The sequence below is a fragment of the Neolamprologus multifasciatus genome, chromosome 11 (genome assembly GCF_963576455.1).
Source record: "Neolamprologus multifasciatus chromosome 11, fNeoMul1.2, whole genome shotgun sequence".
In the NCBI taxonomy this organism is placed as follows: Eukaryota; Metazoa; Chordata; class Actinopteri; order Cichliformes; family Cichlidae; genus Neolamprologus; species Neolamprologus multifasciatus.
Genome location: NC_140449.1, coordinates 14,161,416 through 14,175,763, shown reverse-complemented (window position 1 = coordinate 14,175,763; position 14,348 = coordinate 14,161,416). Strand labels below are relative to the sequence as shown.

The 14,348-nt window shown below is 43.7% G+C and overlaps 1 protein-coding gene across 2 annotated transcripts in view; it reads right to left on the bottom strand.

The window, feature by feature from the left end:
• The window catches only part of LOC146507967 (nuclear factor of activated T-cells, cytoplasmic 1-like), a 61,917-nt gene that overhangs the window by 27,591 nt on the left and 19,978 nt on the right, over positions 1–14,348 (bottom strand). For both annotated transcript variants that reach the window (XM_085177567.1, XM_085177568.1), the window contains exons 5-8: positions 13,562–13,734; positions 12,392–12,532; positions 3,638–3,693; positions 1,522–1,654 (exon numbers count right to left, since the gene is read on the bottom strand). In XM_085177567.1, coding sequence (XP_085033693.1) covers positions 1,522–1,654; positions 3,638–3,693; positions 12,392–12,532; positions 13,562–13,734 — 503 coding nt within the window. The remainder of the gene's footprint in view (positions 1–1,521; positions 1,655–3,637; positions 3,694–12,391; positions 12,533–13,561; positions 13,735–14,348) is intronic.

Here is a 14,348-nt window from a genome sequence, read left to right as displayed (position 1 = left end):
CTTGTCGTGGTCGCTTTGGCTGTAACACTTGTAAGTTAATTAAACTTCTTTGACAAGACACGGGCCCCGCTTGTGTGGTCCAGGCTGTACTTGTGGTTTATTTGGCAGCAAAGGAAAGAACACAACAAGCCATCTTTTAATTAGAGCTGCGTGCACGCAGAGAAGTGACTTTGAGATGCGCCGTGGATGTTGAAAAGCCTTTGCATCTCCTTTTCTTTCTGTTTCTTTCAATATGAAACGGATGAGCAGCTATATATGGCCACAGTTTGTCTTGTCCCACACTTGTCCGGTTACCCACAATGCACTTGTTCATCATATTATCAGGCATCTCCAAATAGGGCTGTGCTCTATTTGTTCTCAGAGCCTCATCCAAAATCCTGATCACTTATCTCCCGAGGCCATAAATGCATCTGCTGATAATCTAAATGTCACATCTTATTAACAGCTCTGGTCTTTAAACACATTGCTTGCCTGCTATCCCAGAAGCATTAGACCCATTAGGCTCTGATCAATGAAAACAAGATACCACTGTTTTGATCTAATGGATTTCGCTGGTTATCACAAGGGGAATGCGTGCCTTGTAAAAGCACGGTTGCTGGTTAGAATTCCAAAACCGGCTCGAGCAAATGAGCTGCAGCATTTGCTAAGTCTGCCTTCAGCAACTACTGTTTAAAGAGGCAGAAGAGTTCTCCGGTGTCTTGAAAAGCTCTTAACTGCGTCGGTGCCGCTTCTCAGCAGACCAACAAGCAAAGGACTTACTATGGCACCATATTTGGAAAGCTGCGGCTTGAAAGAGCAAACCGGCGCAATAAAATAATGCTATTCTCGTGGGATGCTCGAAAGCGATACTGAAGATGATATTTCACCTGTGCCTACTGTGAAGAGCAAATAGCTCGCAATGTAATTTCGAGGCTGAACTTTTTAACTCTTAACAATACATTCTTCAAATTCCAACGTGAAAGCCGTCTATATACACTGAGGCCAGGGGCTTGTGATAAACACACACACACACACACACGCACACACACAGACAGAGGTATTTCTGGGTTTTCAGGTTGCTACATGAATGATATGGCAAAGCAATGGCTGGCTGTGTGTGTGTGTGTGAATGTTTTTTTGTCAATTCATAAGTGTGCTGGAAGAGAATGTGTGGGGCCGGGTGTGAAAGTCAGGTCGCTGGGAGATTGACTCCTCTACATCAACAGTGCTCGGAGGCTCTGTCACTCAGTAGGTGCACCTCATGGCTGGGGAACGTGCTGTCACTGCAGAATAAACACACTTCACACCTCCTGCACTCGCTCAGAGGCTTCAGCCAAGTGCTGCCACTTACAACGTCAAAAACATTAACACAAAAAAAGGGGGGCTACAAATTTCACGTAGCACTTTAACAGCTGAGGTAAAATAGGACGAATGGCTGTCAAGGCGTGGTTGTAATAAAGAACGCAAAGTGTGCAGCTTGTGTAAAGCATATGAGTGTTGCAGTGTCACTGGTAATAGAAAGGGTGGGTGGATGATTATTACCATTTGGAGGAAGGTAGGTAAAGCGCTGGGACTGGCTCCTCTTCCTCTTGCCGTTGCAGACGTAGAAGTTAACCTGCACCGGGCTGGATATTCTCTGGTTCCTATATGGTGGGATCTCCACAACAAGAGCGTTCTAAAACAGAAGTATGATATGATAATAAAAACTCAGGTGTGAGACGTCATTTTGATTTTCACATTTCCTCTTAAATAACCAACTTCTTTTTAGTACTTGTCCACCTAGCTTTGTAGTAAAAAACTTTTTATTTCTTGCTTTGCCTCAAAGTTAGGCTGAGGCATTTTTGCATCTTTGGAAAGCTTGGGATCACCACGATATTTTCAAAGGAAGTTCTGCAAATTTAAAAGACTGGAAAGACTACACAGCATGGGTTTATAATGACTGTACACCTGGGGGAATTAAGAGGTTAATCAACAGCTATGTTTGTTTTGCAGTTGGCCAGTATTCAGGATACTGTTTCCAAGAGGCTGGACTGGGAGCAGGTCTAAATGAGCACGTCTGGACTGTGTAGATGCAGCACGAGAGCTCAAGAGGTTGGTCCAGTGCCTGTGTTTGTCTCTGAGGAAAACCCAGGAGCTTTAGCATCGTCCCTGTACTGCACGAGAGGAGGGAGGCAGCCAGCTTATTTGTTTGTACGGCCATGCCTTTGCTGGCTTGCCTGCTTGCCTCCTCTGCATCGCTACACCACAGCAAGTCTGGATGGATATGAACTTGCAAATATATTGAGAACATTGCAAAAAAAAAAGATCCCGGGGCAGCTGTGACTCTCCTCTCATTTTTTGACAGAGAGCAGGTTTCTGTTGGTCATTGCCGCACTTGAAGGAAGGTGGGAGGGACGGGTTGGTGGGGGGAAGTCGGAGGTGAGCTCAGCACCAGTCTACCCTCCAGATAATGACAAAGAAAAACATGCAGGTGGCAGACTTTAGGGTGTTAAGTGCGTGCGCGCCGCTTTCCCTCGCTTCCCAACCCCGTGAAAGTTAGCACACTCTGGATGGCAATAAAAACACAGTCGAGCAGGCAGTCAGACTGGAGCACTTTAGAGTAGTCTAGTCGCAGCTGGCATAAGAAGAGGGCCTGTTCTCGCTCGCTGTCTCTAAGTAATTGTTTATTAGATTACAAACACACTGTAAGATTTGTATTTTATCAATGCTGACTGCTAATTTTCCAGCATCCGGGACTCTAGCCATCACGCATCAGCCGGCCCTGCGGAGCAATTAGACACCACACTCCATATTTGTCCTACTGATGCAACCGAGTCATTTACCCGAGCGAAACAGCAGCAGCAAGCCAACGACAAACATCCCGACTTGCAGACTTTAGTTGGGGATAGTTAACTATGTGCGAGTGTAAATCACCTCAGTTAGTTTACAGTGGCTTGACACAGTTGATGAAAAGAGTCGGCATTTCAAAACATGCTGTCATCCTGCACAAGCAAACAGGTTCTGTTCTTGACTCTGTCCACAGTAAAAGCAGGCCTAATGAACCTTGATGCAATCTTAATTAAGTCCAGAGCTCAGGCAGCTCCCTGTGACACATAGAAAAACATTTGCCTCATTCCCTCTGTTGACGATTCCCTTTTCGCTTGCTCTTACATTAACAGTCCGACTGAGCGTCAGTTAAACGAGTACACTGGTTTATTTTCTCATTACCACCCTCATGAAAGGCAGCAGGTAGGGTGCGATTTGCACTTGGCTGCACGGTCTCAACGTAGATGAGGTGTTTGAGCCCAATTCAGCACGCCTCACTGTGAACTAAACGTCTGGCTATGCTAGGAGGATTGTGTGTGAGTGTGTGTGTGTGTGTGTGTGTGTAACCCATACATGTGTATCTTCATGGATTAGATGCAAAAACAACATGACAGCCTGCGTCTAATTACTTCCAAGAGGATAAGGAGATTTTGTGAAAATTCCATTCAGGATTGCATCGGCTAAACATCATTGTCTATGTTGCAATTTGTAATAACTTAGCAAAGGTTACATCATTACAGGGGACAGATGAGGAAGAGACAGAGAGAGGAAAAGGAGAAAAAGTCTCACGGGAAGGTGGGACTGGAGACGGCACGAGCATTTCAAATAAATCATGCTGGTAAGGTGCACTCACTGATTTGATGGAGTCCTTGTCAACTTTGGCTTCCGTCTCCCAAAGATGATGCCCATCTGTTTTGCAAAAAGACAAATGCATTATTTAGCAGAGGTCCTTACAAACTGCATCAACATATAGATGAGATGGACCTCACCTGGAGTGTGGCTAAAAACATCACGGTTTCGACAGAAATTCAATAAAGAAATTCTGTTCTCTCAAGTTCTTGTTGATATGTGCTGTTTTGGATCTTTTTATTTCATCAGTTTCATTTTCACACTGTCAAAGTCATCTCATTCAAACGTTTTTGTCACTATTCTTTTCTATAATAGACCTGCTCCGGTTCTCTCTAGTGTTATTTCACTCCCCCTTTCAGGCTGTCTGTCACGCACCCTCCTCTTTGACATCTCTAAAATTAGAAACATCCTGTGTCACAGTGATGCTGAAAAGCTAGTTTATGCATGCATCACTTCTAGGCTGGACTATTCTAATTCATTATTATCAGGCTGTCCTAAAAGCTCCCAGAATAGCCTTTGGTTGATCCAGAACTCTGACTGGGACTAAAAAGAGTTCTGGATCACATATTTCTCCCATGTTGGCTCCCCATTAAGCCCAGAATTGAATTTAAAATTCTACTTATGACATGCAAGGTCTTGAATAATAAGGGAACATAAACAGAGCACTTGATTGTTGTGTTGGGGTTTCTTTCTAATACTGTAGAGTCTTTGCGTTATAATATAAAGCATCGTGAGACAATTGAAACTCGACCTGATCCAGGTTGTTCAGGACATCAACTCCAAAATCTCCATTGATCACCTGCTTATTCTCCTCTAGCTATACCAGTTTCAATGCACCAGAGGGAGTCTGCCCTTATTTTGACTCTATTAAGTTGCTTCTAGTCAAATTTTTCAGATTTTATTATTTAATTATGAACTAAATATTTCCCTCTTCTTTCAGATGAGCTCCTTGGTGAATTGATAATTTATTAACTTTCATTTCTTAAAAACAATTTCAACAATTTTTGCAGCTCCAATGTAAGCTGCTGCTGCTGCTTATCTAAGTCTGAAGTGAAGACTTTGAGGTTTTGGACCAAAGCACAAAAAAGGGGAAGCCGCTTTGATTTGGTATAGCCACGAGCCGGGTTGTGTTTGTTCTCTAACGTTCGACAAGGAATGCATCCTCTCTTTTCTCCGTCTGTCTCTGTAAAGTTCTGCACTATTTCTGTCCCGAAGTTAAATCCTTGATTAGATTTTTTTTTCTTTTTCTATTTTGCTCCCCCTACTTCTTTTCCTTTCTTCCCCGCCCTTCTTCTCTTCTTGTTGTGGTGAGGTTTCCCCTCGCTGCCTCGCAATAAAAGGCCTGTGTGCCGCTGCAGCTGTTGGGAGCCTGCAGAAGCTCAGTTCACATTCTTTGCGTCCTCTTTGTGATTTCACGCTGCACCTTTGTGAACAGACGCTCTGGGCTCTGTTACGGCAATCAACACCAACCACACTGCAATTTTTCGCCTTTTTTTCCCCAGCACAAACCATGAGTCATTACTGCTGTCATGAATGACAGTGACACAGAACAGCTTTTGTTTCAGTGGCACACCAGGTGACGCAACTGTACGGATGGGTAGTGTGGCAGTGCTACTATATGTTAACAGGCGCAAGTAGGAGTTTGCAGATTAAACAAAGAACTAGAGTTGCAGCGTCAGGCGCAGGAAGCCATCAGATAAGATAATCAGAGACAGTTTCCACATAAATGACAGCAAAAGCCCAGCAGCTCTGGAAGATGTAAAACCCTTGTTTTTTTTCCCAAAGCATTATGTTTTTCACATCATGCACAGAGCGAGAGAATAAAGGATTCCAGTCACGGCTGGCTTATTATTGGTGAGATGTGGTAGTGGGGGCGGGTGGTCAGCTTTATTATTCAGAGAGTGAACATCAGTAGATATATCTTTCTAAAATGGCCATATTAAAACATGGGGGGAAGAGAAAAACAGACGGTGGAGAGATCAGATAAGGGGTTTTTTTTGTATTTGAACTGGGTGGAAATAAGAGTTGCATATGGAGAAATGTACCTCACTGCAATGGAGATGAAGTGCATGACTTGGGGAATAGCAGTAGCCAGGGGGCACAGTGTGTGATCCTGTGCATGTGGCAGATGATTGAGGTACATGAAAGAATGAGGCAAAGGTAATGCAGTGTAGTTGTTCAGAGTATGGAAGGGCGATTAGAGCAAGCACAGGCTCAGGGAAGGTCAGAGAAAAGGGGAGAGACAGAGGCAGACAGAGATGAGCGTTCCTCATGTTACGTCTAGGGGAACCAAGAGGGAATCTCACCCGCCTCCGCTCTGGGAGACACTCCAAGAGGGAAACCTTAGACTCCGACGTCAACCCCAGCCTCCACTAGTAAACATGTTTTTCAAACTTTTCTCTCTGCCTCCCTCTTGATCTTTTTTTTTTTGTCTCACCTTTGGTAGCTCTAAATCAGTTTGTTCTGTCAAACGTTTTTCAAATCACACTGCATCGTGTGAAGCAAAGCTAAGAGTTTGATGGAATTGGGATGGGGCCACCTGTGGCATGCTGTTTGGGTGATAACCACAGGACTTTCCATTCTCTCCATCTTCCCTGCAACATCTGCAAAACGCTTCTGTTCCCGACAACACCTCCTCTTTCAAGCAAAGTCCACCCACGCGTAATGCACGCACACCGATGCACACATATGCACACATGCAACCACAGCATCCTTTACCTTTGTTCTGGCCTTCAACTTGAATTATAACAGGGGAAGCACAAAAACAATGAGTGGCATATAAGAGCTGTGTCTGGAGAGCTCTAGGTACGGCATAATCTTGCCTTGGTCAAACAAAGAAGTGAATGAACACATGCATGCACATGGACAAATGGAAGCACGCTTATTTTTAGACTTTGTGCTCAAATGTTAACCAGGCAGCTTTTCTATATATGACTCACTCTTGCAAATCTGGTCCACAAAGACTAGCACTGCACAACCAGGACAACATGTTCATTCATCAGGCAACTAGACAGGACGTAGGGTGAGGCCTCTTCAAGTCATTTCTTCTTCAGTTCTTGACAACAAACAATATTGTGTACCTGTCTGGTGACAACCTGGCAACAGAGCTGCTGTTGTAAAAAACCTCATAAAGTCCAAACCCTTCATTTGTGTTATTTCTAGTTTTATATACTATAGTCCTTCTTTTGTTACTACCTACCCAAGTTAAGAACCCTAGATAGCTGAGTAACAGTGTCTGACCTCCCAATGAACTCACAGGTTTTAGCATTTGAGCGTTTTCTTTTTTCCTTTTTTAAATTTAACTTTTTTTTATATACTGACAGCCAAAGGTGATTTTTTTTCCTTCCAAAAAGCATTGTGTAGTGCAAAACAGCTTCCACTGACCAAGTTCACTTCAGGATTTTTGAGAATGGAAACTATGAATCACACGCTTAAATGCGGAGGTTGTCTTGTGAAACAACCCAGACATATTCTGCAGCTACGTCTCTTTTCCAGAGAAGATTATTTTAGAATATTTATATCTTTTTCCTGTTTACCTATGTCAAGTTTATTTTCCATTTTATTGCGTCTCCATTGCCACCTTGAATGAAAATGCTTCAGTAATTTTATGCACATTTTTCACGACATTCGCCTTGTTGCCCAATGAGGCGCAAAGCCAAAAAAGCCCAAAAGGGATTCCACCGTGACTGATCCCAGCTGCGTTTCCCGTCTGGAGCGACTGGATTCTGCCAATCTAAGACCTGGTGAAATTGGAGAAATGTGGGTCTGCTTCAGATCGAGGGACTTCCGTATAAATTACGACTTGACAGTAGATTTATGATGGGTTTATAGCCAGGAAGTGAGTTATTCTCGGTGTATAACAGGGAAAGCGTGAGCCGACATGACCTGGGGTTGTAGCCTGAGGAGGATGGCGGTCAGCGGAGTGAAATTTTATGCTTCTTTTTAAGAGTCCAGCTGTGTGGCGCTGAGTTTGAAAATGATCTGAAGACTCAGAATGACGGTGGGAGGATCATCTGCACTTGTACATTTGGATAGTATTTGTAGAGTGGATAGCATTAGAAAGACATCAAAGCTTGCTGCTCTTAATGGTGTGTTGCACGTCCATTTCACAGCCTAGCGAGAGTCACAGCGAGAACCGCACTTAGAAACTGAGCGAATGGTGAAAAAGAATGCAGGTAGATGATCATTTGATATATCAGAGCAGGGTCGCTCCAACAGCTTGCAGCCAAATCGGTCATAAAGACCCATGTAGTGAGCCACATTTCATTAAGGTATATCACTATTCTAATCAACTGGAGGGATATTAAGATGTTTCCCTGACAAAAATGGCCATCTTTCCACAGTTCGAGAGACTGTTCTGGCAATTACATGTTCAAACATGTCTAAAGAGAAGTGTAGAGGCCACAGGACAATGTAAACATTTTTGTGCTATCACACAACTGGTTCCTTTGATGTATAGATGTTCTCAAAGCCACTGTACAAATATAGCTTTAGACTGCGGATAAGAAACTTCCATTTCACACATTCCTCACGATGCTCTTCTAGCAAGGTGCTTGAGAGCTTAAACCATTCTAGCAGTGATAAATAATTACTGATTTTGAAATTGAGGGCAGTATACCATCCTAATGAGACAGTAAGATCCCAAATCTCATGCCTGAAGCAGGGGTGGAGGTTGGTCTTATCGTGCCAAAGTGCCAGAACTATGAGCCGGTATGAGCCACGAAGGTTATTCTAGCCTGAAGCCAAAGGACAGTCTAGACATACTGCTACAAGTACAATACATCGACCAGTTTGTCTGGTGTTTAAACTTGCCCAGGGTGGAAGAGTTCAGCCAAGTATAAACAGTGCATAAACGAACTCTTAGCAGTTCAGGTCATGGCCTTCTTCAAACTATGAAGGTATGAATATCCAAACATTTCAGTCCGATTCTGAGGAGCTTTTACACATGAGGAATATTAGCTCGAGCTTACTGTAGTAGATCATGTTGTTCTAAAGTTACAGATTATGCTAGAGCTAAGAAGCCTCTCTCCAGCCTGAGGCAGAGGTAGAGAGGACCAGACTTCTCCCTGCTGCAGACCAGGCTGCATGGTGCTGCTGAGCTCCAGGCAACGCTCCAGTCCTACCAGATGTAAAAACTATCCGGCTCACCAGGGAATTCCCTTACCTCCCCTCTGAGTCAGAGTGTAGGCTTTCCCCAGCTTGCTCTCTCTCCCTCTCTCTCTCTGTTTGTCTGTCTGTGCCTCTATTTTCCCTGCCTTTAGCACTCATTCCATCCATGGAAAGCAGGGCAAGCCAGAACACACATTGCAATAGGTGCGCCAGGTATGTCTTCCTAATCCAATGCCAAAAGAGCGGTTTGGGTATACCAAAAACACAGACACAAAACGCAATACTAATAACAGAAAACTGAAGCAAAGTCAACAATGCAAAAAAGATGGAAAGTTTCACAAATGCCCATATTGTGGTTCTGGGAAAGGCACTACTCTGTGCTGAGCAGAGAGCAAAAATGAAATAGACTGTTATTATTATTACTATCAACAAAATTACTCTTGAAAGGAGTTTTTAAACTGCAACAGAAGACGAGCACCTATGTTCCTACAGTCTGAATATCTGATGGAGCAAAACCATACATACAAAAGTCACATGAACAAAGAAAACCTTTCGCTGGGGCGTGTGGAAAGTGATCTGTGGTCTTCGAGTCCATTTTGGACCATAACATCTGATCATTTCTATGCGCCAATATCTCAGAGTTCTACAGAAGCCCCGCCCATTTCTGCACCTCCTATTCCTCTCCCCCCCGCTCTACTGTCTAAGGGGTCTTGTCTTTTCCGATTCACCCCTTCTACAGGGAATCCTTTGTGGATGACTCACTGCAAACACTTCCTACTGAACAACGCAAACAGGCCCGCAGGCTAGCAGCCACAGCGGGTACACAACAACAAACACACACACACACGTACTGTATACACGTGAATGCACCGGTTTGCATCAGTTATCCTGTGGGTGATGAAGTGGAGCAGTGGGGATGGACATGGCATCTAAAAAGTAGAAGTAATTATTTTTCAAGGTGCATTAAGGTTTCCCGCAGTGGCAACAGCTATGAGCTCTGCTCATTTGATACTGCCAATGTCCCACGGGGGGACAGACAGACAATCAAAACAACAGAGAAGGAGAGGAAGGTTAAAGTCGACAAACAGAGCGGCGCTATGATTTAAGAGTACATGTGGGTCTGATTTATTTATTTATGCTGTTGTACGAAACAATCATTTGCTCTTAGATGTATTACTGTGTATTCACGGCATGATATTTTGCTCCTTGTACAGAAGATAATGCCAGTGGCCACATGTGCCAATGATTTTCTAAAGACTACTGGATGTCTGTGTGTCTCTGGTGTCCTCATTTAACCACAAACTGCAAACAGCAAATCTCTCAAATGTTGATGGCATCCACTAACAGAGCTCTGTAATTAATTGATATCTGTCTTTGTTGCGTTGGTGTTTCAGACAATTCAAAAACATCTGTGTGTATGCCAAAAACAGCTACAGCCTGCACAAAAAAAAAAACACAACAAATGGAAACAGTTAGAGAAGTAGATGTATTTATGATTTATAGCTCATTTGTGCTAATAGGCTTTTGTGCTCTGTGTGATCTGCCCCCTCACTCCACTTGGAGGATTTTGACTGTATACAGTTATTCACACAAGTTGGATTAGTCGTCCTAAAGCAGCCTGTTGCTCCTTAGGATTTGTGGAATTTTCTTGAAGGTGTTTATTGGAGTCAATTTTGGAGAGTGAGCAGCCGTCCTGACCTCTGATGGCAGCAACAGTAATGGCTGTCACCACTGAGGCAAAATCAGTGATTGGTGTTGTGCCACACAAAGGCCTTGGCTGTACGTACGCATGACTGTGTAAGCACATGTCTGCGAGTGGTAATCATTGCGGCGCGATGCTCTGTATTTCATGGATGCATTTAGTCATGAACTTTTCCAGAGGAAAATAAAACCAAAGTTATAGAATAATTCTGTAATATAATTATAATTTTATTGGTTTCTTTTTTCCTCATCCCAGTTTGGCCCTTCTAAATCAACAAGTCTAAAACTTCACGAAACACCAGGATTCTCTGATTAAAATGCCAAAGGACAATCGTTTGCAGTATATTTAGGACATAAGTATTTTTCCGTGCTCATAGTTGCTCGTCCATAGTTGCCATTAGTGAGTGATGTGTGTGTTCCTGCGTGCGCACGTGTGTTTAGGGTGTGTAGGTCTTTCTGTAATGGGCTTCTTGACTTAGGAGACCCTGGAAATGGTGGGTCATTAAAGTTCACATAAAAGCAGACTAAGTAGGAGACAGACAACCTCCCTTTCGATCTCTCTCTCTCTCTTTCTCCCTTCTGGACACCACAGAGACGGAAAACAAACCACCGAGATGTCAATGGCAGCCACGAGCCCAGAGATCCCGCTAGCGTAGAGCTCCACAGCTCCTAATGTCTTTAGCGGGTATCGGGGATAGAGGTGAGAAAAAATGAGGGATGAGTGAGAACAGAGGAAAAGAAAGAAACGGAATATCAAGGTAAAGAGAGTGGGGAAAGAACGGAAATACTACCAAGAAGGCAAAAGGTGTGCATGTATGGGCTTTCCTCTTCAAGGGATCCCCCACACCCCTCCATGACTAACTAAAACCAAGAGAAGGGATACCCCAAATTACCAAGTTCATCCACCTCTCCTTAACCCATTGCTGCTTCCTCCTTAAGCCCTTAGGTCCTTAAGAGTAGACCATTCAAACAAGCTAGGGGCAAGTAGGGAGAGATCCATGCAGTGAAGAGTAACGAAATCTTTCTTCCTTCCAATTTTGAGACTGAATTTTATTTTTATAACCTTTCTGAGGAAAATAAGTAAATAAAGGATTCACTTTTTATTTCTGCGTTCACTGACCACTTGCTAACTTTTACGGCAGAAGTGTGAAGTGTTTTGGAAAGTGTGGATTAAGTGTGATAATCTTCAGCAATTTTGAAATTCATGGTTAATGAGCTGGAAGACACAATTATCTCATTCTCACAACTTTGTTTATGTTGCTCCCTTGTCTTAGTTCGTGTATTGCTCAGCAGCAGCAGCGGCAGCAGTCACGTCGTGCTTCAGCTGACTTCAGAGCTACTACTGCGCTTGACCTTTGTTTTGATTTATTGGGTGCAATCAAGGAAATGATCACAATCATTATTCAAACTGAAAACCTGATCACTAGTGTTTCTACTTTCACAACCCACCCACCCACACAGGGGAGAAACATATGGCCAAAAAGTTTAGACCAAAAAAAAAGAAAAAGAAAAAGAAAGAAATGGTTTCCGACAGCCGGCCAGGGTGAGCGTCTGGCAGAACAGGGCGGAAGAAAGAGTGACGGAAAGCAAGCGAGCGAAAAGGTTAACTGTCGAAAGCAGGGGGAGTCAGGGAGGTACGGATAGCGAGGGAAAGAGGGAAAGTGAGAGAAAGAGACGTTGCGCATGCCCTGGTTGTGATTCATTCCTTAACTTGTGGCGAGCGCCGCTGAACAGGCAATGGAAACTTCAGCAAATGTAAATACGCTTTGGTTAAAAATATAGTGGCCTAATGCACACCACATGTGGCTCGCTGGCAAGTCTTGCTCTATTTTGACGGGAGGAGAGACTAAGAAAATCCAACTGACGAGAGTGGGGGAGAAAGAAAAGAAAGGGGTATTAAAAAGGGAAATTGAAATGCGGTAAACATGGCCCGGTGACTGCAGCTTACCCTGGGCCTTCTCCACAAATACCACCTTGGACTCGGGCAGGAAGTTGAGTCCGTTTAGAAGTATCATTTTGCCTCCCGTGGCAGGGCAACTGTCCATACTTTGCTTCTCAACCAAGGGAAGCTCTTGAGCCGAACGCTGGGCTGTTGAAAGAAACACACAAACACAGGTTTCAAAATGGTGTGCAAGATTACACTAATACACCGCCTGATCCCCAGCTACCCCGGGAAGCACAAGCCCAGCTCACAGCCAGTGAAACAGCAGTTCTTGGTTAGGGAAACAGGCTTATCAACTTTATTATGATGATTTCATGACCCCCTAGCTAAGAGGTTTGTAGCCAACAGCTGCTCTTTAAATGACATTGAAAAAAAGGCGCACAAATGATCAAAACAATATTTTCATGGTTGTTATGGCCAACCACCTGCCTCTGCTTTGCATGAAGTGATGCCAGCAAGTCACCTCTGACCTGTAGAATTCGGTCACCACATTCCCAGCCGTATAGATATACAGTATCACCTTGCATCTGTGGATCTTATTTATAAATCTGCACTTTAAATAACTTTAAACTTCACATTTAAATATGATGCACCAACTCAGATTAACCTCCACTTTGGACCATAAACTATAACGCAAGCTCTGTCTCACAATCTGAGTCTAACTGGCTTCCTTGGGCGCAAATAACATCACACCCCTCATACACAAATGAATGACAAAGAGAACAGAGGTTTCTTTCAATGTGCTCACTCAACCGTGCCAAAAAGTGGGGCTGGCAAACGACCTTTGTGAAACCTGCGCTAATGGGGTAGTGTTACCAAAATAACTTGTGCATTCAGTCGTAAAATGTGAATTTAAGATAGATAGCACGTGTGTTTGGCATCGTGCACAATGCATCTATTGCTTTGGCAAAGACCTTTGATCAAATAAAGCTTATTGGGTGCAGATGCACTGAATTTGCTCCAGTAGGCAATAAAATAGTAGCTCACTTTATTGGACTACAACAATAGATGCCACCTGAGTGCAAAGCCAACAGAAAAGACATGCCAGGTTTTGTGTTTATTTCTGTGCCTGTGTTTGTCTGTGTGTGTGTGTGTGTGTGTGTGTGTGTGTGTGTGTGTGTGTGTGTGTGTGTGTGTGTGTGTGTGTAGGTGTGTGTGTGTGTGTGTAAGACTTACAGCATTCAATGGGGTTCGAAGTGGCCTGTAGGGACACGGTCCTGCCATTGGGTTGGTTGATGTGCACGCGAAACACAAGCCTCACACGTGTGTTTTTACGTCCGATGTCCGTTTCCCCTTTGCGAAGCTCAATGTCTGAATTACGCAGCTTCAGGATTCCCGCACAATCAATTCTAGAACGGAGAAAAGCACACGCACAATTGAAGACTATATCCCAGAGACAACATTACACAGGCAAAGGTGACGGAAAGGTGAAGTTCACTGTTTACTTTTTCCAAGCCAGAACAATTTCTATTACAGCATTTCAAGAAAGCACCGATTTCTTTCTCTTCTGTTCCACACCCTGAGTCACAGAGGGTAGCTTTCAACGGGATGCAAAAGCATGGAAAAGTGCGACCAAGGGTTGAAACAGGAGCCTATCTGATTTACTCTTGGCTGTGAAATCGAAAATAGCTGCTACGCATCGGGACCAGCAGTGAAGTCCCCACTGGTGTTACAGATCATGCACTGGAAGTTTATCGGAGCATGACCGTGTCATTATTAATCCAGCATGTCATCAAAGGAAAAGTTGGACATTAATGAGTTTGCATCACGGTTTTAAATGGCCAGAGTGGTCCAAGAATTCAGAGAAATCTGGACTGAGCGCACCAGTATCACACACGTTCTGTAGGAGTACACCGAGCCTGCCTTGTCCGTTCACACCATTCACTTCATGAGTTTTGGGTTTAAAACCGCCGTTAATCATTGCCACATGTGCTAATAGCCCCCTTTTTAAGCTGTCTCTCTT